The sequence below is a fragment of the Myxocyprinus asiaticus genome, chromosome 40 (genome assembly GCF_019703515.2).
Source record: "Myxocyprinus asiaticus isolate MX2 ecotype Aquarium Trade chromosome 40, UBuf_Myxa_2, whole genome shotgun sequence".
Taxonomy (NCBI): Eukaryota; Metazoa; Chordata; class Actinopteri; order Cypriniformes; family Catostomidae; genus Myxocyprinus; species Myxocyprinus asiaticus.
This window is the reverse complement of record NC_059383.1, coordinates 38,796,928-38,822,450: the sequence shown is the minus strand read 5'-3', so window position 1 is coordinate 38,822,450 and position 25,523 is coordinate 38,796,928. Positions and strand designations below refer to the sequence as shown.

At 39.1% G+C, this 25,523-nt stretch overlaps 2 protein-coding genes across 4 annotated transcripts; both read right to left on the bottom strand.

Annotated features, from left to right (window-relative positions):
- Positions 1-6: 6 nt before the first annotated feature.
- Positions 7-6,716, bottom strand: LOC127430844 (uncharacterized). The gene is made up of 8 exons (XM_051680959.1): positions 6,609-6,716; positions 6,368-6,391; positions 6,183-6,197; positions 3,558-3,599; positions 2,263-3,447; positions 1,773-1,895; positions 1,562-1,698; positions 7-152 (listed from the first exon to the last, which is right to left on the bottom strand). Exons 1-7 carry the CDS (start codon positions 6,631-6,633, stop codon positions 1,586-1,588), a joined length of 1,527 nt encoding a protein of 508 aa, XP_051536919.1. The 5' UTR covers positions 6,634-6,716; the 3' UTR covers positions 7-152; positions 1,562-1,585.
- Positions 6,717-18,049: 11,333 nt separating this feature from the next.
- On the bottom strand, positions 18,050-25,523 carry LOC127430838 (myosin heavy chain, striated muscle-like). Of its 3 annotated transcripts, XM_051680952.1 has the most exons (5): positions 23,990-24,925; positions 21,125-22,558; positions 20,703-20,816; positions 20,568-20,615; positions 18,050-18,398 (listed from the first exon to the last, which is right to left on the bottom strand). In XM_051680952.1, exons 1-4 carry the CDS (start codon positions 24,012-24,014, stop codon positions 20,578-20,580), a joined length of 1,611 nt encoding a protein of 536 aa, XP_051536912.1. In that variant the 5' UTR covers positions 24,015-24,925; the 3' UTR covers positions 18,050-18,398; positions 20,568-20,577. The 3 variants fall into 3 exon arrangements, with proteins under 3 accessions (XP_051536912.1, XP_051536911.1, XP_051536910.1); XM_051680951.1 differs by lacking the exons at positions 18,050-18,398; positions 20,568-20,615; positions 20,703-20,816 and adding an exon at positions 23,761-23,788 and having other exon boundaries at positions 20,823-22,558; positions 23,990-25,523; XM_051680950.1 differs by lacking the exons at positions 18,050-18,398; positions 20,568-20,615; positions 20,703-20,816 and having other exon boundaries at positions 20,823-22,558; positions 23,990-25,516.

Below are 25,523 nucleotides of genomic sequence, written 5' to 3'. Positions count from 1 at the left end.
CTCGTCCAACATCAGTGTCTGACCTCACAAATGCGCTTCTGGAAGAATGGTCAAAAATTCCCATAAACACACTCCTAAACCTTGTGGAAAGCCTTCCCAGAAGAGTTGAAGCTGTTATAGCTGCAAAGGGCGGGCCGACATCATATTAAACCCTATGGATTAAGAATGGGATGTCACTTAAGTTCATATGCGTCTAAAGGCAGATGAGCGAAAACTTTTGGCAATATAGTGTACATAGGGTACACTCAAATGAAAACAAAACCTGAATAAATAAAAGTAATTGTATGTTTCTGTAAAAATATGTTTCTTTTGGTTTATGCTTTTATCCAAAGCTACTAAGTACATTCTGAAGTTTAGTGCCTGGCTTAAGGACACAATGGTGATAGTTCACAGATTACCCCTCATAGGGTTTGAAGTTTGTTCCTACAACCTTACAAATACCAGTGAAGGTCTATAACCACAATTCTACACCACCACTATAAACACTGATAAATATTTACCATAAAATTGTGACCGTGTTACGAAAAACCATGGCTCAAATTGGCTATACAGACTGTAAAATACAGTACATCAAATGTATTTCAGATAATCTGTACCTAGCAGCTATTAGAGTTCAAAGACCTCTCGCTGTAGTTTTCAGTATTTCTGTAATAACAGCAGAGGATTGTTCTGTGTAACTTAAGCTTCAGATGTATGTGCTTGTCATCTTGTCATCGTGCATGTTCAAATCAGACAGACACACTGAGGAAGAGCCGTGAAGTTCTCATCATTGGTATGTAATCGCTTTTTCAATTTTTCCGATCGGACGGTTGTTTCCTTTTAAATCCACACATAAGTTTAAACTTTTGTTGGGCTGGTGATTGACTGGTAAGAGGTGGTGCTTCGCTGCCATCCGGGACGCATCAGGATGGCATTTTAAACCTCAACTGCAATGTGGTTTTTGACTACCTCTGTATGTGTTTTTTTGTGATCACAATACATTTTGCACCACATTTACAACTATATTTAGCGCTTACCATTTGCGATCGGATCATCCGAAACACGTCCTATTACCAGCTGTAAACATGGTCTAAAATGACTGCAACCAGCACAAGGGAATGCTATAGAATGGCTTTTGGCGGAAGTCCCACCTACATTTGTTTCCCCAGTGAGACCCCCAGGAAAAAGGTGGATAACATTCTCTCTAACATCTTCTTTTATGTCCCACAGTTATATGGGTTTGGCATTCTTCTAGCAAATCTTTCTAGTTTTCTAGTCATGAAAAACAACATTGATCAAAGTGGATGGGGACCCTGTTCCTTTAAACCAGTCAGATTTTAGGATTGGTTTATGGTTGGGGTTATGGGCGTGTCCTCTAGTCTTATCCATCTATCATTTCCTTCTGATTTTAGGGGTAGTTCATGTTTAGGGCTGGGGGTTTGGAATAGGGCTGGACTATTTATTTGATTTAGCAACACGTCTTGGCAAAATCACAGTGACCTGCAGTATATTCAGAAAGCTGAGAAAAATGTCAGATTTCTGTGTTTGTATCAAAACAAAGATTTTTAGTATAAATTCTTACTTCAGCAAAGTCTTTGCTGTCTTGTCATACAGGGTTTGAGTCTCCAGACTCACTCAGTCCACTGGATTGCGAATGTTCTGCACTGCTCTTCATCTTTCCATCTCCTTCATCTACAAGTTTGTCTTTGCCTTCAGACACTACAAGATAAAACAAAGCATAGCATAACTTGCTCTTTAGTGTTTTGAGTTATTCCCTAAAATGATGAACTTACTATTAGATGGTATATAGTCATGGCTGTTCCGTCGCACAGGTTTTGAATGTCCAGACTCACTCAATCCACTGGCTTGTGAGTCTCCTTCTCTTTGATCTAGAGGTCTGGAGTTGTCTTCAGACACTATAGATAAAAAAACAAAGCATAACATAAATTAAGTGGGATAATACTTGAATTGATGAATACTTACTATCGGATTGATCTTCAATACTGTTGTGTCGCACGGGGTTGAAGCTTCCAGACTCTTCTCTGCTCTCCACATCTACCTTTCTTCATTAAACGATTTCACACGATTTCACACGTAATGACATTCTAGAGAATTGTGTGCTTTCAACTTCGTGGTAACAGTTTTTGAAAGGAACTTTTGTTATAGCAGCAAAGGTAGGATCAACGTCTTTTAACACTTTTGGCGATAGTGTATGTAGTCTTTATTAGTTTAATTGATGAAGACAATGAGAAATTTGTGATTATAAATGCTGAAAATACTCACAGTCAGGGGAAGTTAACGCCAAGCTATTATCCAGATCTGTTTCTTTTCTAGTTAGATTTGTCTCCACCTGCTTGATGTGATGTGTGTCTCTGTCCTCTGCCTCTCCTGGTTTGTGTTCCTGCTGTTTCTCTTTTGCCTTGAAATTTTGTATTTCTTTTTTAAGTTTCTCAATATCATTGTTATACTGACTCTCACGACGAATGTAATCATCAAGCAAAGATGAATACATTTTCCTCAAGCATGTCTCAGATTCTTTAGAAGCCTCCAACTTTTTATTCAACTCATCAACAACTGATGAAAACAAGTTTCTCAAGGTCTCACTGTCTTTACAAGCCTTTAATTCTTTAATTAACGGACTGTCATGAGCACTTGAAGCACCTGCTTCCACTTCCTGCTGGATATCTTTACTTTTTATCAGAGTATCCATCATCAAACATTTCAAAGTGTCTATGTATTTCTTTAGATTATTCTCAGTGAGGGTGAACCTTTCTGTTAATTCAGTCATCTCTTGTGCATGCTGTTGTTTTATGTCTCTGATCTCATTCCTTAAAGGTTTCTCTGTTTCTTGTCTTATTTCAGCCATTTTTTCCTTTTCCCATGATGAAAATGATTTTATCATGAGGTTTTCATATGATGACTGAATAAAGAACTTGCATTTGTTATTATGAATCATTCTGTCAGTTTCTGTGAACAGAGTCTCAACACTTTGGTCAGTGTCTTCCAAAGTATGAAACCTGTTCACATTTCTGATCAAACTGATCCGTTCTGCATTATTTTGTCCAATATACAGAACCACAACATAGTTTAAGGCCTCTTTGCCAAACACTTTTGCAATTTCTTTTAATAGATAATTTTCCTTTCCAGTCGCATGCCGGCTGTCAATCACTAACAGAAAGGCATGAGGTCCAGGAAAGACCAGTGATGCACAATCCAACATCTGATCCTTGATAGATTCATCTTCTGAGCAGCAGAAAAATAATGATACCGAGTGATTCATCCATGAGGAAGGTGTTTTCACCACAGCGATCTTTCTTCCAGATACTCGACCCTTTCTGTACTCAAATATTCCAGAATCAATGATTTCTCCTCTTCCTCTGAGGATGATGTCACAGGCTCGATTCATAAGATCTTCATCAGCTCCGAGTAGAATATATCTGAGCTCTGCCTTATGTGTGACTGTTTCATCTGTTAAAGAGATATAATGTGTATATGAACATGGACTCACAATCAGGGGCCTTAAGTTTATATTACGTAAACATACAAATAATTTATAATAATGTTTAGTTTTTGCTCACTGGATGAATATGATTTACATCGCTGCGTGTCTCTTTGTTCCGCTGTTGGAAAAAGAAGTTAAGATACTTTACATAAACTCAAGCAAGAAATTAAACTATTTCACATACTTGCTAAATATTACTGTAAGAGTCGAGGAACTGTTGCATTTGTTAAATGGACTAAATTTTTGGTAATTTTGAGGAAATCGAGCGATTTTAACTTGCAATGGTGAATTCATTGTTCTTTGAATTTATCCATACATAAGGAATTAACCACCTCATTAATCTCTACATATACTACAGTATACAGTACTCTCTTTTACTGAGTATGTATCACAGTCTTAAGCCCTATTCAGACAGGATTAGTTTTATATGAGGACATGTGGTAATGTAATAATTACCAGAGCTTCTCAGTAGTTTTAATCCCATGTGAATCGGTCAAGTCAGTAATTTTTCTGGACTTCTTATGGAGTGTACGTTCCCGCAATGCTAAAAAAATACAGCGTATTTTACCTACTATAAAACATCCTGTAATATTAACCCCTGGTAATATTAACCCCTTGCAAATTGAAATGTTGGTAAAAAGCCCATAAATCTGCACTTTCCAGCCCTTGAGCCCTTTAAATATCACTGTTTCTTAAGTTCTCCAAGTGTCTGAAGTGGATGTTGGTCAAGAGGAGGTGTCAGAAAATGATGCGCTTCACAACTTCAGAAGACGCTGGCTGTTGCATTTGACTAAAAGTGTTTTTCTCTAGCATTTTATGATGTCGAGTGTTTATTTACTCGTGTCAAATAGAAAGAAACAAGCATATTTTCTTTTGGTTAAGATCATTAGAAAGGTAAACAAGCGCATACTTTTTTTAACCCTTGTGCGACCTTCGGGACATTTTTGTCTTTTTCATTTTGGCTGTGTTGATGCCAACGGCATAAATTTTGCCAAAGGTGTGTATTTTTGGGGGAATTTTGATATTTCAACCTCAGTTCCTATAATACATCTATAATACACTGTGTACACAAAAGAGTTACACTCAGGACCTTCAGGACAAAAATGTCCCCATTGAAACCCATTAAAACTGTAATATTTGATCCCAGTGCCATTAAAGCATAAGATCATGAATTATATGATATTATGCTTTCATTCCGGAGCCCTGGCATTTTTAATATTTTCCACCAGATGGCACCATTTTTCTCATGTTTAGCCTATGGAGCAAATACATGCTTTTCCCCTATTTTCTGTTTGCTGAATTATAGAGCACTGCAGGACAACTGAATAAATGATGCAGCTAAGATTGTGTGTGTGTGTTGGTATGGATGTCAGAGTGTTTTCTGAATGTGTATTGAGAAATGTGTGTGTGTGGGGGCAGGTTTAAGTGGTTTTCGAGGACTTTTATTTTAGATTACAAACTGGTCATTACAAGGGTATTATGCTATAAATGTGGTTTATGAGGACATTTCTAGTGTCCCCATAATTTAAATCATTTAAAAAACATACTAAATGATGTTTTATTGAAAATGTAAAAATGCAGAAAGTTTTTTGTGAGGGTTAGGTTTAGGGGTAGGGTTAGGGTTAGGGGATAGAATCTATAGTTTGTACAGTATAAAAATCATTATGTCTATGGAGAGTCCTCATAATGATAGCTGCACCAACATGTGTGTGTGTGTGTGTGTGTGTGTGTGTGTGTGTGTGTGTGTGTTGTGTGTAAAAAACAACAGTGGCATTATGTAAACAAACTGGCATTTAAAGTGTTAAAATCCTGAAAATGAATGAATATTCAGAAGTTATGATCAGGACTGATGTTGGTTAAAAATAATTAACTAATTGAAAGTAATAAAATAATATTAATATATAATATTATTATGGCAGTTTTTTGACGTGGACATTTTTGTCCTCTAAGGACCTCTGAGTAACTTTTTTAAACTGATGCACAAGGGTTAATATTTGAGCAGAGTGAAATTGTGTGGAGTCCCGCGTTTTGGAGCATACATTTCAGAGGGATTAATAAAATAAAGTGAACGGATTGTCTATATTTTTAATTCAAGAGTGTAATATAGGATTACAGGCTTGTTAATGTCACCAGTTCTGTTGTATTTAGCCAGATATTCCAATCAAATTTTTCTTATAATAACAGATACAATTTGATCATGCTTAATATTTCTTGCATAATTCATCAGCACAGTGTACATTTTCTAATAGGTCAGTTACGCGGAACAGTAGTGTGTAAATTCTGAAGACACACCCATCTCTGTGATTTTTACAGACATTGTTTATCCCGTGCGAATTGACGGTAATAGTAGACGTCTGCAGTAATAATTACTTTACAGACATACAGTATGTCTGGAAAACTAATCCTGTCCAAATAGGGCTTTAGAGCGTACAAAACCCTTTTGTAATGGTATTTGAGCATCATTTGAATGTTTGTAAGGGAGAAACCGTTTGTGTGGATCTGTCATAACAAGATTTGCGACACTTGCAAGTGGCTATTCTGACATAATTAAAACAGTCAATGTACCTTAAAATGAAAATGTAAACTGCCCTAACAAGAACAATAATGCACTAGGAAATATTTTTGAGTGAAGTATGCAGTCCTGAGGCCATTCACTTTACCCATATGTATAAATGAATGTTGCATGTGTGTGAATGCTTACCACGAAGGAGTGGGCCTGCACCAAAGTCAAAATGAGAACACACAAAGTTAGTTTTCTAAATAAAGTTGAAGTACAAATGAAAACTGTGATTTTTCTGATGTCTGTAAACTTTATATTTGTGGGGAACTGACTGATACATTGAGGAGAAAAGCTCTAAGTGCAAATGTATAATATTTCATACTTACATAATTCAGAATCTTCATTTTGCTCTGAAGAAAATACAGATAAAGTGTGTTACTCGTGACCACAGGGTCTATCACATACAAAAATCATGCTTTAACATGCAAACAGTGTTTGAACTAAACAACACAGTGTGTACCAAAGTCATTACAGGAATAACTCAGTTGCACGTTATCAAATCCATAGACTAATTTCAAATGACTTTGTGGTTCACAAATAAAATACAGATCAATAAAAGAACGTTACCTCCTCTTTGTAGTCTCCGCGCCATTTTGTTTATGGTATGAAATTTGATGGTGAAGTCACTGATGTCGATATAAAGAGTTAAAACTGAAACAGCAGACACTAAATATTCCTGTAAAACAAGATTGGAGTTCAATTCACCCTTAATTCAGACAGAAAAATAAGTGTTATTTAACAGTTCACACTGTAGACCTGTTATGTAACATCAGAACGTTTGGGACGGAAATACTAACCACAAAGAAAAAAGAAAAGAAAGGGAAGTTGAACAAGTACAGGTACAAAATAATGTGTGAAAGCAGTTGATAATAGAACTGAAGTGATTTGATTGAAGTAACAAGAGACAGTAGAGAGAATAACAACTGTGGAAAAGAAAAATTTGTATGAATCAGAATCAAAATCAGAGCTTTATTGCCAAGTATGCTTACACACACACACAAGGGGTTTGTCATGGTGACAGAAGCTTCCAGTGCAAAGAGAATACAAAAAATATACATATACAACATATATATATATATATACATATATATGAAAACATAGTGAAATTATAATAAAAATGCCTAATATAGCGGCCTAATATCTATACTATAATATAATACCTATACCCCAATATTTGTGGCCCAATAATTTCATAATTACACAAACATTTTCAAACAGTAAACACACTATGAAGAAAATATCTATATATAATTTTTATAGTGATTTTAATAGATAATTTTTATAATAAGAATTCTTAATTTTATTATATAATATCATACAAGCCTATACAAAATTAGGGATGTAACAGTTCAATTTTCTCATGGTTTGGTTTTAATTTTTCAAAGAGCCATTTTCTTCCACATTCATTACAATAAAGAAAACAGATATGATCAATTCTGTTGTCACTGTCAAAGACACTGTCAACTTATAACTCCATGAGTGTTCAGCATCACACTCACCTGAAATACTACGTTCCAAAGCAAGAGCGATATATCCACTATTAATTAACACTACTCCAGTGAGAAGTCATAAAGATTTGTTCACCCTCTTTAGTGTTTTGCAGTGAAGTAACGAAGCTCACTAATTAGCATTTGCATGGAGGCGTCTCAACGCTGTTACTGCAGGGTAAACTATTATTTTTTCCTGTTGTGACTGTTTTCATGACAAGCAAATATCTCTGTTAAGCTATTCAAACGAGTTTAACAGATTCATGTGGATAAGTGACTCTCAGGTGAGATTGAGTACGTGCATTCTTGATTGATAGACCGTGTGTAATGTTTAATGTGTTTGTTCATGTGTTTCATGTCATGTGGTCCCCTGGTGATGTGATTTCATGTTTCCCTCCATGTTCATGTGTCTTGTTTTCATTGGTTTATTGTCTAGTTATCATGTTATCAATTCTGTCTGTTCATTGGTTACCTCATCATTGTTTTACCCCTTGTCCATGTATTTAAGCCCTCATGTTTACCATTGTCCTTTGTCAGGTATTGTGTTTGTATAACATTGTCAAGTATAGTCAAGTCAAGTTCATGTTCACTTTTGGACTCAAGATGGCGCCGAGTATGGCTGCTGCGTTGCGAGCTCCGACACAACATAGCAATGGTTTGTTTGTTTTGTTTACAATTCTTATGTTTTTTGTCTTGGATGTTGTCTGCCTTATTGTCTACGACAGACAAACACTTTTGGACATTGGTTCAGCGATCTCACACCGAAAACCGGACTTCACATTCCTCAATGCCGACCCGCTGTTTACAAACACGCAAGCGGAGCCCTTTGTCTGGGCAGCACGGCCGCGGAAATGCAGGAGGAAAAGGGGAAACAGAGCCGGCGTTCTCATCAGAGTAAGACGCCGCGCAAATCGACCCCCTCTACCCACTATTCTACTGGCAAATGTTCAGTCTCTGGATAACAAGCTCTGCGAGCTGAAAGCGCGGATCTCTTTCCAACGAGAGACGAGGGACTGCTGCATTATCTGCCTTACGGAAACTTGGATGTCTGAGGAGATTCCAGACTCAGCCATTGAACCCGCGGGGTTCTCCATGCTCCGAGCGGACAGAGCGAAAGACCTCTCAGGTAAAACTAGAGGAGGTGGTGTATGTTTTATGATCAACAAATCCTGGTGTGATCAGAGGAACGTACATTCCATCAAGTCTTTCTGTTCTCCTGATCTGGAATTTCTTATGCTTCTGTGTCGACCATTCTGGCTACCGAGGGAATTCACAGCGGTCATTATCACTGCTGTGTACATTCCCCCACAAGCCGACACAGACCGGGCACTCAAGGAACTGTATGGGAGTATAAGTGAGCAGGAAACCGCGCACCCTGAGGCCGTGTTCATTGTGACCGGGGACTTTAATAAAGCCAGTTTAAAATCAGTCGCACCAAAATATCACCAGCACATTAGTTTCAACACACGAGGGGACCGGGTTTTGGACCATTGCTACTCTCCGTTCCGGGATGGCTACAAATCCCCCCCCCGCCCACCATTTGGCAAATCGGACCACACTTCCATTCTGCTTCTGCCCGCTTACAGGCAGAAATTGAAACAGGAAGCACCCACCCTCAGAACGATCCAGTGCTGGTCAGACCAATCAGACTCTACGCTACAAGACTGTTTTGATCGCACGGACTGGGAGATGTTCCGGTCCGCCTCTGATGACGACATCGAGCTTTACGCTGATAGCGTAATGTGTTTCATCAGAACGTGCATAGAGGACGTCGTTCCGACCAGAACTGTACGAATCTATCCGAATCAGAAGCCGTGGATCAATAGCGATGTTCGCACGGCACTTAATGTGCGGACCTCCGCTTTTAATTCCGGGAACGCGGAGGAGCATAAACAAGCCAGTTATGCCCTCCGAAAAACTATCAAAACAGCAAAACGCCAGTACAGGAGCAAGATTGAAGGACAGTTTAACACCACCAACTCTAGAAGCATGTGGCAGGGAATTAACATCATCACGGACTTTAAAGGGAATAAAAACTCCGCCATGAACACTGCTGCCTCTCTACCGGATGAGCTAAATACTTTTTATGCTCATTTCGAGGGAAATAACACCGCCCTCGCGGAGAGAGCTCTCACGGCCGAAGCTACAGAGGTTAGTTCACTCTCCGTCTCTGTAGCGGATGTAACCCGATCCTTCCGACGGGTGAATATCCGCAAAGCCGCTGGTCCAGACGGCATTCCGGGCCGCGTCATCAGAGCGTGCGCGAACCAGCTGGCTGGTGTTTTTACGGACATTTTCAACCTTTCCCTCTCTTTGTCTGTAGTCCCCAAATGCTTTAAAACATCCACCATTGTGCCTGTTCCAAAACAATCAAAAATAACTTGTTTAAATGACTGGCGTCCTGTTGCTCTGACCCCCATCATCAGCAAATGTTTTGAGAGACTAATCAGAGATTACATCTGCTCTGTATTACCACTCAATCTTGACCCGCTGCAGTTTGCATACCGCAACAACCGCTCCACTGATGATGCCATTGCATCTACAATACACACTGCTCTCTCCCACCTGGAAAAAAAGAACACTTATGTGAGAATGTTGTTTGTAGACTACAGCTCAGCATTCAACACCATAGTGCCCTCCAAGCTTGATGAGAAACTCCGGGCTCTGGGCTTAAACAGCTCGCTGTGCAGCTGGATCCTGGACTTCCTGTCAAGCAGACGCCAGGGGGTTAGAATAGGCAGCAACATCTCCTCATCACTGACCCTCAACACTGGAGCCCCGCAGGGCTGTGTTCTCAGCCCACTACTGTATTCCCTGTACACACATGACTGTGTGGCAACACATAACTCCAATGCCATCATTAAGTTTGCTGATGACACGACGGTGGTAGGTCTGATCACTGACAATGATGAAACAGCCTACAGAGAGGAGGTGCACACTCTGACACACTGGTGTCAGGAGCACAACCTCTCCCTCAACGTCAGTAAGACAAAGGAGCTTGTGGTGGACTTCAGAAGAAAAGACAGAGAACACAGTCCCATCACCATCAATGGAGCACCAGTGGAGAGAGTCAGCAGCTTCAAGTTCCTGGGTGTCCACATCACTGAGGAACTCACATAGTCCGTCCACACTGAAGTCGTTGTGAAGAAGGCTCATCAGCGCCTCTTCTTCCTGAGACGGCTGAGGAAGTTCGGAATGAACCGCCACATCCTCACACGGTTCTACACCTGCACTGTGGAGAGCATCCTAACTGGCTGTATCTCCGCCTGGTATGGCAATAGCACCGCCCACAACCGCAAAGCACTGCAAAGGGTGGTGCAAACTGCCAAACACATCATCGGAGGTGAGCTTCCCTCCCTCCAGGAAATATATACAAGGCGGTGTGTGAAAAAAGCTCGGAGGATCATCAGAGACTCCAGCCACCCGAGCCATGGGCTGTTCTCACTGCTACCATCAGGTAGGCGGTATCGCAGCATCAGGACCCGCACCAGCCGACTCCATGATAGCTTCTTCCCCCAAGCAATCAGACTTCTGAACTCTTGATCTCTCATGATCAATATACATCAGCACTGCACTTTATTACCCTTACCCTTATATCTCACACCGGACTGTCATAAATTATATTATTATTATTATATTATGTCTCTCTTAACAACTGACTATCAACCGACAGCCTGAATGTCAATACAGTACAATACTGTACATTCTATATATATATATATATATATATACTTTTTTATATATATTTTAATTTTAATTTTTATTGAATAATGTGTATCTATATAGTATCTATATAGTAAAAAACAAAAAAACAAAAAACAAAAACAAAAACAGCATATTGTATACTGTACAGTGTATGTTATTATTTGTATATTGTTGAGTGTAATTATGTGTATAACAGATGTTTAAATTGTGTTGTGTTAATTTGATGTTTAAGTTGAGTTTAATTATGTATAACAGATGTTTAAATTGTGTTGTGTTAATTTGATGCTATTGTAAATTGGTATATGTCTCATCACTGTCACGACTGCTATGTTGATCGGAACTGCACCCAAGAATTTCACACACCATTGCACTTGTGTATATGGCTGTGTGACAATAAAGTGATTTGATTTGATTTGATTTGATGTTTATGTTTTGTTTTTTAGTCAAGTCAAGTTCATGCTTATGTTTTGTTTTTCAGTCAAGTCAAGTCAAGTTCATGTTTATGTTTTGTTCACGATTGGATTTATGGTTTTCGGATTTCACTTTTGTTAATAAAACTGCCCTTGGGTTCTACACGTCATCGTCTTCATCGTCTTGGTCATTGCCAGCGACAGTGTTACAGAATGCCTGACCTAACCATGAACCCAGCAGTTCAACTCCTAGGCCTACGTCAGGGGAACCATCCCCTGGAGGAATATGTAGAGGACTTCTGCGCTCTGGCCTGCAGGGTCGACTTTAATGAGATTGCCCTCAAGGACTGTTTCCGTTTTGGATTGAATGAGCCAGTCTCCTCTTTGATGCCTGGTAGTTGCAGTCCCCTCAATCTGGTTCAGTATATCGACTTTGCCCTACAGATTACTGGTTCTACATTTACTGTGGGGGAGGCCGATGCTGAGCCGGAGTCCCACATCATGTCGACGAGCCAGCGTCCCACGTCATGGCCGACGAGCCAGCGTCCCACGTCATGGCCGCCGAGCCAGAGTTCCACGTCATGGCCGTCGAGCCAGAGTTCCACATCATGGCCGCTGAGCAAGCACCATCTTTTGCCCCGGATCCTGAGTCTGCCCCATGCCATGTCACAGCAACGCCTCAGCCTGCTCCATGCCATGTCACAGCAACGCCTCAGCCTGCTCCATGCCATGTGACAGCAACGCCTCAGCCTGCTCCATGCCATGTCACAGCAACGCTTCAGCCTGCTCCATGCCACGTCACAGCCAAGCCTGAGTCTGCTCCATGCCACGTCACAGCCACGCCTGAGTCTGCTCCATGCTATGTCACAGCCATGCCTTGGTGTGCTCCATGCCATGTCACAGCCAAGCTTCAGTCAGCTCCATGCAAGGTCTCAGGCTCTCCTCTGGCCATCAAACCAGTGTTGCAGGCTTCATTCATTCCAGAGCCATCTCATACTGGGATATTTGAGCTGGAATTGGTTCCCACCCTTGTGCCCACCCTTAGTTCTCCTGATCAGGTAAGGGGAACTTTCAACCCTCCGACCCCGCCTAGACCCTACGAGCCCTGGAATCTGCCTTGGTCCTTCGATCCCTCAGTCCCAACTTGGCCCTATGTCCCTTCAGCTCCACCGTGGTCCTTCAGCCAATCGGCTTCTCTGGGGTCCCTCGTCCCTCTGGCTCTGCCTTGGTCAGTCAGTCACCTGGCTCCGCCTGGCCTCTCGTATCCTCCAGCTTTGCTTCGTCACTCCAAGCCTGCGGCTTCACCAAGGACCTCCTTCCCTACGGCTTCATCTTGGTCCTCAGTCCCACTGGCTCCGCCTCTGTCTTCCGATCCCCCAGCTCCACTTCGGTCTTCCGAGCCTACGGTGCTACCTCTGTCCTCTGAACCTCTGGCTCCACCATGTCCCTTCGAGCTGTGTCCCTTCCGGGTACCAAGTTCCCTGGTGTCACCCTTCAAGTCTCTCATGGCTCCGCCTTCCATGGCTCCACCCTTCAAGTCTCTCAAGGCTCCGCCCCTCGAGCCTCTCATGGCTCCACCTTCCACTGCTGTTTCCCTGATCCCATGCTCCACGCCATGCCTCAAGACCCTCACCCCCCCAGCTCCCTACAGAACTTTGGGATTATATCATGTTTTGAGGCATCAGGAGCCGCCCCTAGTGGGGGTGATATGTAATGTTTAATGTGTTTGTTCATGTGTTTCATGTCATGTTGTCCCCTGGTGATGTGATTTCATGTTTCCCTCCATGTTAATGTGTCTTGTTTTCATTGGTTTATTGTCTAGTTATCTTGTTATCAGTTCTGTCTGTTCATTGGTTACCTCATCATTGTTTTACCCCTTGTCCATGTATTTAAGCCCTCATGTTTACCATTGTCCTTTGTCAGGTATTGTGTTTGTGTAACGTTGTCAATTCAAGTCAAGTTCATGTTTATGTTTTTTTCACGATTGGATTTATGGTTTTCGGATTACACTTTTGTTAATAAAACTGCACTTGGGTTCTACATGTCATCGTCTTCATCATCTTGGTCATTGCCAGCAACAGCGTTACACCGTGCATGTGCGCACATACTCTTTCTATGAACACGCCCGCTGATAGACCACCGCTCTCATTAAACATCAGCTGTGCTCAGATATTCTTTGTTGTTTATTTCATTCATTACATCCTTTTGCATTTTATTTCCCTCTCTAACTGTGCTGTGCTTCAGCCATACAGAGAGCTACCGTAAGACCTCTGATGAAGGATCACCTCGATTGAATTCATGCACAATTGATAAGCTATTGATAAATATATTTTTTATGATGAAATAATAAAGCAGGCCGCAAAAGATGGCCCAAGGGCCGCATGCGTGCAGCGTGTTGAGTATCGCTGACATCACATACAACGCTATGTATAGAGACCTTGTTCAAAAAGAACGATTCATAGAATTGATGGATTATTGTGATTGGACAGCTAATAATTTACTTCAGAGAAATGCAGCCTCTGACTTATGGTCGTTTACGCAAACCTGGAGATATTAACACGATTTGACAATAGAGGTCACTGTTGCCCCAAACATTGCAAATGTACAGTTCTGTCCATCTAATTGGTAATTTGTACTTGACAGAAAAGTTCTTGTGACCCAGCAGACAATGATCCACAACCCAACCCAGTGGTTGAGAATCCCTGCCCTACAGTGTTGGGGGATGGTGTCTTGTAGTTGGTAATGTCTTTCAGGACACTCCACACTGATGCAGGGTTGTTAGCTGAAAACTTGTTTTCCAGCTTTTCAGAATAGCTTCTTTTAGCCATTCTAATATCTTTTGTCAGTGTGTTTTTGGCCTGATTGTACAAGATTTTATCCCCACTTCTGTAAGCATCCTCTTTGGTCTGACGAAGCTGCCTGAGTTTTGCTGTAAACCATGGTTTGTCATTGTTGTATGTTAAATAAATCCTTGTAGGAATGCACATATCCTCACAGAATCTGATATATGATGTCACAGTATTTTTGAGCTCATCCAGGTCTGTGGCTGCAGCCTCAAAAACACTCCAATCAGTGCAATCAAAGTAGGTTTGTAGTTCCAGCTCGGCTTCATTAGTCCATCTCTTTACAGTCCTTACTACAAGCTTAGCTGATTTTAGTTTCTGCTTGTGGAAGTAATGGATTGAACACACAGAATAAAAGGAAGACTATATTGTAAAAGCAGCTAAACTTGCTAAACTCTTTAACAGAAAGAAATAGTACAATACTATTAATAAATATGTTGAATATGATGAAGACAAATCACCTCAAATGCTTTATTCTACATATGGTGCTGGGCACACTTTCATGAGTGCTGCCATGTTTAGATGATATGACCATCTGAATATTACTTCCTTTATTTCAGTAATCCATGGTAATCGAATGGTTTTATTTGCAGAATACATTTATCATGGCTGTGAATAGGGCATTTTTGCATTGACATCAGTATCTTCTGTTTTAGCTGATGCTGCATCTACACTGCTAGATGGAAGCGAACATTAAAGACATTTTATCAAGTGCACAAGCTCTGTGGAAGTCTCATTGTGTAGGCTTGTCCCATAGACTTATATTGTAAACTTTATATTTCCATCTCTGTAAAAAATAATGAAATAAACAAATAAACACACAGATCAAGCGCTCTAAAGACATTCATGCCGTGTCGCCAGCTGTCCTGAAAACATTCTTTAATCATCAATCATGGATTTGTGTGTTCCTCTCAAGCAGTTCTCAGTCTCTTCAGATGCCTTTAACTTATTTTATGAATAACATCACCATCATCATGGATAAAAACAAGTTTCTCTTCTCTTGAGCACTTGAAGCACCAAGCTTCTTCTTTTCCTGACTTTCATTTCTTTTCACATACATCAAGAGTAAACTTAACCCTCACAGAAACATTTTTGCATTTTTACATTTTCAAAAAAACATAGTTTAGTATGTTTAATAAGCCATTTCCCTCATGGGGACCGCTGGCTGGGCCCCACAAGGTAGGTGATCTCAGGTTTTACTATCCATGTGGGGACATTTGGTCCCCACAATGTAGTATAAACATGTATGAAAATTCTCTCATCATTTGCTCACTCTCATGCCATCCCAAGTGTGTATGACTTTCTTTCTTCACCAGAACACATTCGAAGGAAAATAGAAAAATATCTCAGCTCAGTAGGTCCTTAAAATGCAGGTGAATGGAGATTTCCCTTTTGAAGCTCCAAAAATCACAGACAGTCAGCATAAACTTCATCCATACAACTCCAGCTCTTAAATTAATGTCTTCTAAAGCGACACGATCGCTTCCGGTAAGCTTCATGAGAGGGCAGAGTTTACGTGGTTCGCGTTTCCATGTTACAGACATAATCTCAAGTTTTCTCTCGGTTGAGACATCCAGGATAAACACAAAAAAGGCACCGTTGTGAGTAAAGATACAGATAAAAACAGATCTAAACCAAAACCAACAAAGCTTCTGCACAGCGTTCCTTCTACTCAGTTGTAAACAGTGCTGATCTTTTGACGCACGTGCCTCAGTTCTCGCGTGTCAAACATGCCAACGCGATTACGTCTCACACACATACCGCTGCTGACCGGAAGCATGATTTAGAGTTAAAAAAGTATTAACATATTGATCTTTTTCACACCAAATTTGATCGTGTTGCTTTAGAAGACATTAATTTAACTGCTGGTGTCGTATGGATGACGTTTATGCTGACTGTCAGTGATTTTTGGAGCTTCAAAAGTCTGATCACCATCCACTTACATTTTAAGGACCTACTGAGCTGAGATATTTTTCTATTTTTCTTCAAATGTGGTTTGCGGAAAATTTCAATTTTGGGGTGAACCCTTTAATCAAAATATATAGCTTGTCATATGTGATGATTGCATGATAGCCCAAATCATGCTAACTGAAAAATGTACTTCTCTGTTTCACTTCAGTCTGTCATTCAACTTCAGGTTATATCTCAATTGCCAGGTGTTTATAAAGCAAATAGTATGCTAACTGAATCCACTTTGTAATGGTCCTGAAAGATTTCCTCATCAGATATTACATTTTGTTCACATAACATACTCTATCCACTTGTTTTTAATGATTCTGTCAGGGAAAAAAGACTAAATGTTTTTCATTTTGTTCATTCTGAGCAGAAATGTTACATATTTACATTCCGGCTCTGGCTGAGCCTGTTAGAAGTAAATAAAAGAATGACTAATAACATTTTTTTTTTTTTTTTTTTAATGACAGTACTTTGTGCTAATAGTGGGTGATATACTAGTTGCAATGTTGCCAGATCTCGCTATAGAAACAAGCGTCTTGCCTCACCAAAATAAGTGATTACATTTTTCAGTGTGGCCGATTTAGCTGCATAGAAATGGTCACAAGCGTAGTTTACAGCCTATATAAAATTATGTATTTTTTTTAAATAAATTTATTCTTAACATGAACTATTTCCCCAAAGATAAATCTCCACTTTCACTTTACATCTAAAAGTCACATGTGTTGCATCTTAGAGTAAAAAAGACTTCAGTATTGTTCTGTTTCTCACCCACACTTATCATATCGCTTTTAAAACATGGATTGAACCAAATGAGTCTTATGGATTACTTTTATATGCTCACCATTCACTTGCATTGTATGGACCAACAGAGCTTAACTATTCTTCTAAAAATCTTTGTTTGTGTTCAGCAGATGAAAGAAAGTCAAACACATCTGGGATGGCATGAGAGTGAGTAAATGATGAGATAATCTTCATTTTTGTGTGAACTACCCCTTTAAATCAGCAAGAAAAGTTTGTATATTCCAAATGTTTGCAACTGCAGACCTCTAGTCATCGAATGTTATTTTCACATGCACGCAATGACAATATATAACGAAAGTTTTAACCACAATGTACAGGAAATCCACAAAGAATTGAACATTGTGAAGAAAGTTAGTTATTGAGCGGGCTGAAATACTGAGAGGCAGGATTGCATTACTTAAGTAGGCATGGACAAAAATGCTTCCCAAGCTTTTCATAACTTAAAATAGATAATCTACAGTCAAGCTTTAGGAAAAGTAGCCAGTTAACTACTAACACAAAGGAGCTAACTACATTGAATCTGTTGAAGGAAGGAAATCTTTAATAATCTAACTATCACTAAATGCAGTAGTGGCTCGTGACCACAGATATGGCTGGACAAGATCTTGTACTAAGTGATATGAGTTGTGTATAGGCACTGGGAGGTTTTACATTATTCAGCTTGTTCAATCTATTATTTAAACACAAATGATCAAAGTCCTTACACGATTCTGCCACAAGGGTTAGTCGAACAAGAATGCTTTATTGCTGAAGAACAAAATCTGAATCAGATGTTGTTTTATAGTATGAAATGATAACATAATATGTTCTTGAAAAAACAAAAAAAAACATCTACATGCTATTTTCATGTTTGCACAGTACTAAAACATAAAATGCTTAATAATGATAATAATAATGCTTCAAATTGTACAATTATAAAGTAGTAAATAGGTTCACAGTAGTAAATGCTCCACCTAGTTTGACTATGCCTTGAAACAACGCTGGTCAGCGGTTCTGCTTCAATCAGACAAAAACAGAACATATTTCAAGTCAAACAAATATTTCAGAGCTTAGCATAAGTAGAACAATATACATTCACTATCGAAATTTCCATGACTTGAAAATCACAATTCTGGAATTCCCTGACGTCTTTGGTTTTTCATATCCGTGGAAACCCTGTAAACAAATTCTCCTTTTAACCATTTTTGTGTTTATATTAATATATACAGTATATAGACAAATATATAGACAGACAGGAATAACATAGAACATGGTGCAAACAATCAGGGCAGGACAGGAGTCAACAGGCAGACTCCAAAGATAAAGAAACAAGAAAAATACTAAATAACACAAAAATAAACGACCACAAGAACAAACCTATATATAGCAACATCTAGTCAATAAATCACTAGCAGTCTGTTGAGTTTTGATGAGCTTAATAACAGCGGTGTATAGTAACGAATTACAAATACTTCGTTATTGTACTTAAGTACAGTTTTTTAATATTTGTACTTGAGTATAAATATTTCTTTGGACTTTTACTTTCACTTCACTACATTTTAAAGAGAAAATTGATACTTTTACTCCGATAAATTTCTCCAGACCCTTTCGTTACTTTTGCGACTGATCACCGCAAATAAATAGCAGCTGTACGTGCAAAAATGCATGCAGATCGGAGATAGTGATGTGTGATTCGTTGAAAGAATCATTTGGGTCGAATCTTTTAAATTTGAGTCCTTTGAATTGAACAAAAAGATTCAAAAAGCGGTCAGTTTTGTGCGATCAGTCTCCCGCCTTTCTGGGAGACCGGTTCATATAAAAGTAAATCACATGCTTTTACATTTTACATTTAAACAAGGTATGATGTGTGTGAATAATTACCAGCGCTCATGAAAATGTCCAACAATGTTAATTTTTATATTTTATGTAGATGTGAATGGTCTTTGCCAAAGCAAAACTAGTTTCCTGGTGGTTGCTTAAGTGTTATATTTGCTTTGTAGCACATTTATGCTACAGTATGTGGTAACTAGGGTTTTCCGGATGGTTGCTAGGACATGCTATGCAGTTGTCAAAGTGGTCTCTGGTGTGTGTTTTTGTGCATTGCTACAGTATGTGGTTGCCTGGTTGTTACTATGCTGTTGCTAAGTTGTTTTCTGTGTTTTTTGCACATTGCTCTGCAGTTGACAGGGTGTTGCTATGCTGTTGTTAAGTTGTTTTAACTGTGTGTGTTTCAGCACATTGCTATTCAGTTGCCAGGGTGTTCTGGGTGGTTGCTGGGTGGTTGCTTATTGGCCCAAATGAAAAGAGCCCACTCCCACAAGTCTCTGTTCTGGTCACTAATATGACTCAACTCCCTTCTTCAGTGTTCCAGTTTTTGTGGACTGTGGTGTTTATTTACACTTATCTCATAAATATGATCATTCTGATGTAACTTGAATGCACCATTAAAGGGATAGTTCATTTAAAAATGAAAATTCTCTCATAATTTTTCTCACCCTCATTCGATCCAAGATGTGTATGACTCATTATTTTCTGCAGAACACACACACACACAAAAAAAAGGTTTTCAGAAGAATATCGCTGTTATGTAGGTCAATTCAATGTAAGTGAATGGTGGCCAGACCTTTGAAGCTCCTAAAAGCACATAAATGCAGCATAAGAGTAATCCATAAGACTCCAGTGGTTTCACCAATGTCTTCTGAACGGATCCAATTGGTTTTGGGTGAGAATAGACCAAAATATAACTCCGTTTACGACTATAAATCTTGACATTAGTAGTCTCCTTGGCGATCAGGATTTCAAGCTCGATTACACTTCCTATAATGCCATCTAGGGCTCTGTGCATGCGTCAAGCACTAGAAAGTGAAATCGAGCTTGAAATCATGATCGTGCCTAGAGATTGCAATGGCAAGATATACAATGAAAATGAGTTACAATTTGGTTTGTTCTCACCCAAAACCAACTGAATCACTTCAGAGGACATGGATTTAACCACTGTAGTAGTTTGGATTACTTTATGCTCCCTTAATGAGCTTCTTGTAGCTTGAAATGTCTGGCCACCATTCACTTGCACTGAATTGGCTTATAGAGCTGAAATATTCTTCTAAAAATCTTTGTTTTTGTTCTGCAGATGAAAGAAAGTCATACACATCTAGATGGCATGAAGGTGAGTAAATGATGAGCACCACCAATCAAATAAGTTGCCATGGGTTTAATGAACTGTTCTGTAATTTATGCAGTTTACTTGTCAATTTAATATCAATTACTTTAATACTTTTACTTAAGTCACTTTCTCATGAGCTACTTTAACTATTACTTGAGTCAGTTTCCATGAAGGTAACTCACCTCAGACCATTCAGAGGGTATCCAAAGGTCCATGTTCACTTTTAGACACTAATGATGAGGAACATAAAAATACTATTGTAGGTCACATGGATAATTATGATTGTCAAAACATTAGAATAAAGAATGATTTCTCACTGTTAGGGACGTCAAAACTCTTGCTGCAGACAGATGCAGTGTCACTTAATCCGCTGTCATCTGTATCTTCCTCTCTGCTCTTTATCTTTTCCCTTCTTACACATTTGTATTCACCTTCAGATAAAATTATTATAACAAAAAGTTAGCATATGACAGGCTTTCTTTCAGTATTCTATAATATAGAATATAATATTCTTCCAATAAAAACAATATTGAAAAAATAGTTGAACAGGTATTTTTTATAAAGTGAGTGCATTATTGAGTCAAGGGCTCACAGAAGAAATGCGTCTTTAGATGGTTCTTAAAACTGGAGTTTGAAAGATCATTCCACCAGAGAGTGAAAACAGTGAGAGATTTTGTTCTTTTGGGCTCACTGAAAATTATACGCATCACGTTGTTCTGGATTATTTGCAGATACTTACAACGAGAGAAAGGCCACTGCATTCTGCTTTGTAGCTCATGTTTTAAATCAACTTGCACACTCTTTGCCATTTCTCTCTCTCTGGCTTTCAGCTCCTTCTCTCTTCTTTCCAGATCTGTTTCTCTTCTAGCCAAGTCTTTCTCTACCTGATTAATATGTGTTTCTCTTGTAGTTAGATTTGTCTCCACCTGCTTGATGTGATGTGTGTCTCTGTCCTCTGCCTCTCCTGGTTTCTGTTCCTGCTGTTTCTCTTTTGCAATTAAATTTTTGACTTCTTTTTGAAGTTTCTCAATATCATTTTTATACTGACTCTCACGACGAATGTAATCATCAACCATGGATGTGTACATGTCTCTCAAACGTGTCTCTGTCTCTTTAGAAGCCTCCAACTTTTTATTCAACTCCCCAGTATACATTTTTAGTTGATTCTCACAACAAATGTAATCATCAAGCAAAGATGAATACATTTTCCTCAAGCATGTCTCAGATTCTTTAGAAGCCTCCAACTTTTTATTCAACTCATCAACAACTGATGAAAACAAGTTTCTCAAGGTCTCACTGTCTTTACAAGCCTTTAATTCTTTAATTAACGGACTGTCATGAGCACTTGAAGCACCTGCTTCCACTTCCTGCTGGATATCTTTACTTTTTATCAGAGTATCCATCATCAAACATTTCAAAGTGTCTATGTATTTCTTTAGATTATTCTCAGTGAGGGTGAACCTTTCTGTTAATTCAGTCATCTCTTGTGCATGCTGTTGTTTTATGTCTCTGATCTCATGCCTTAAAGGTTTCTCTGTTTCTTGTCTTATTTCAGCCATTTTTTCCTTTTCCCATGATGAAAATGATTTTATCATGAGGTTTTCATATGATGACTGAATAAAGAACTTGCATTTGTTATTATGAATCATTCTGTCAGTTTCTGTGAACAGAGTCTCAACACTTTGGTCAGTGTCTTCCAAAGTATGAAACTTGTTCACATTTCTGATCAAACTGATCCGTTGTGCATTATTTTGTCCAATATACAGAACCACAACATAGTTTAAGGCCTCTTTGCCAAACACTTTTGCAATTTCTTTTAATAGATAATTTTCCTTTCCAGTCGCATGCTGGCTGTCAATCACTAACAGAAAGGCATGAGGTCCAGGAAAGACCAGTGATGCACAATCCAACATCTGATCCTTGATAGATTCATCTTCTGAGCAGCAGAAAAAAAATGATACCGAGTGATTCAACCATGAGGAAGGTGTTTTCACCACAGCGATCTTTCTTCCAGATACTCGACCCTTTCTGTGCTCAAATATTCCAGAATCAATGATTTCTCCTCTTCCTCTGAGGATGATGTCACAGGCTCGATTCATAAGATCTTCATCAGCTCCGAGTAGAATATATCTGAGCTCTTCAGTGAATTCTGCTTCAGGTGGGAATGTTTCATCTGTTAAAATAAGATGAAACTGGATCATGTGTACAAATGTAGATTCATGCACAATCTTAATTTATAATACTGTATATAAACAAACATATAATTTATCATAAAAAGAAACCTTTTAAACATAAGCTGTATACATAGGATTTCATTTATAGTACCATCAATGGCCAGAGTATAAATCTAACTGCGGGGGATACAATTATTCACTCGTCTCAAATAATCCTGCTATTTTTTTTTAATAATTCCTTTGATTTCAATGGATGTATATTTAAATGTATATTAAGTTTTTAAAAATGATAATGAATGTGTATGGATGCCTTGATGGTAGTGCAAATGAACTCCAAACATTACTTATATTGCTGTGTGTACACGTTTCACTGTTGGAAAAAAGACACACACATAAAACTCAAACAAGTATTTAATCCATAGCATAACAACAGTGACTTTTGTTAAGGAACAGTTGTGCTTATATAATGAGCTAATATGAGTACATCTGGATAAAATCAGCAAGTGTTGAATGAGCTGAAAAAGGGACACTTGCAGTGGACTAGTAAATTCATTGATTATTGAATTTATCCTTAAGGAATACTTTTATAAGAAATTAACCACCTCATTATTCTATTGAGATATACTATTAAGATATTTCAGTATGCTGTCTTATACAGAGAGGTGCATGTCACTCATGTGACATAGTACCTCATGTATCACACAGTCTTGAGGAAAACCCTTTTTGTAATGTATTTTAAGGAACTTGAGCATCATTTTAATGCATGTGAGGGAGAAGCTGATTCATCCACAAGATTTGCCACACACACACACACGTGGTTATTTTCAGAAAATTAAACGATAAAAAGTTCCTTAAAATTGAAATCTAAAAACTGCCCTAATTAGAACAATAATGTAGTTTTGGTAATAACTGGACATAATACAGAGTGAAATATTATGAGTTCTAATTCACTTTACCCAGATTATACTTTACTTGTATCAGATAAAATAAATAAATACAGGAAGAAAATGTAGCACATGTAAATTAATGCTTATCAGATCTAAGAAGTGGACCTAAACTATGAGAACACAAAAAGTTAGTTCTCTAGATCAAATTACAGATTAAAAGTGTGATTATACTGATGTCTGTATAAACGTTCTTTTTGTAGAATACTAATGAATATATTGAGGAGGAAAGAGTGCTAATGACATAGATTTCCTACTTCCATAAATCAGAATCTTCATTTTGTTCTGAAGAAAAAACAAATAAAACTTGTTACTTGGGACCACATGGTCTATTGCATAAAAAATAATTACTTAAACTGAACATCAAAGTCATTACAGGAATACCTAGATTTACAAAATAGCATTTGCACTTTATCAAAACCATAAACTTATTTCAAATTACTTTGTGATTCACAAATAAAATACAGATCAATAAAAGAACATTACCTTCTCTTTGTAGTCTTTGCGCCATTTTGTTAATGTTTGAAATTTGATGGTGAAGTCATTGAGGTCAATATAAGCAGTTAAAACTGAAACAGCAGACTCTAAATATTCTGGTAAAACAAGACTGGAGATCAATTCACCCTTAATTCAGAAAGAAAAGTTTGTGTTATCCAGCCATGTTCACTCTGTAGACCTGTTATCTAACATCAGAACATTTGGAACGGAAATACTAAACACAAAGAAAAAAAGAAAAGAAAAGGAAGTTGAACAAGCAGAGGTTCAAAATAATGTGTGACAGCAGCTGATAATAGAAATGAAGTGTTCAGACTGAAGTAGCAAGAGACAGTAGAGAGAATAACAACTGTGGAAAAGAAATATGTTTATGGAAGTAATGAAATGTACACGCAGAGTAAAAGGAAGACTACAGAACGAAGCTGGCAGGCAATGACAGGCAGACGATGATGTCAAAGTGCTATGCAACAAATGTGAATCCAAAACATAAAACATGAACTAGACTTGACTAACTACGTTTCACAAAACAATACCTGACCAAGGACCATGGCAAAGATGAGGGTTTAAATACACAGACATGGGTAACAAGTAAACAAGACAACCATTTACAAAACTGAACCAATAAGACAATGAAACATGAACCAATGACATAACAGAACTGATAACAAGACTCATGAACACAAATCAATGAGAACAAAACACATGGAACAGAGAGGATCACATGAGGGAACAGATCACATGACATGGCAATAAAACAGGTATAAACTTTCAAAATAAAAGACATGAACAAAAAACCATGAACACACAAACGTGACATATCCCCCCCACAAGGGGCGGCTCCCGACACCTAAACAAAAACACCTGGAGTTCAATAGGGAGCTGGGGGGGTTGCGGGGTATTTGAGGTGTGGCCTGGTGTGACAGGGCGTGGGACGTGGCCTGGCGAGACAGGGCGTGGCCTGGCGAAAACAGGCCATGGAGCATGAGACCAGGGCAGAGCCAGAGGAAGGTGGAGCCATGAGAGGCACGAGGGGCAAAACTAGAAAACTGGGAACCCGGAGAGTAGCCAAAGACTCGAAGGGCCAGGGTGGAGCCGGAGGCTCGGAGGACCAAGGCAGGGTCACTTGACGTGGCAGACATTGTAACATAGCATGATGAGGTAAGAATGGCAGCATGGCATAATGTGGCTGCTGAGGCTTGCAATGCTGGCTCTGGGATGGACGAGGCTTGCAGTGCTGGCTCATTGGCCGTGGCAGGCATGGGCAATGGCTCGTTGGCCGTGGCAGGCGTGGGCAATGGCTCGTTGGCCGTGGCAGGCGTGGGCAATGGCTCGTTGGCCGTGGCAGGCGTGGGCAATGGCTCGTTGGCCATGGGCGCTGGCTCATGCAGCAGAGGCAGGTGTGGGCCTGGACCGTGGAGCAGAGTCGGGCCTGGACTGTGGAGCAGAGACAGGCCTGTGACATGGCATGGAACAGACTGAGGCTTGGTTGTGACAGGGCATGGAGCAGACAGAGGCGTGACTGTGA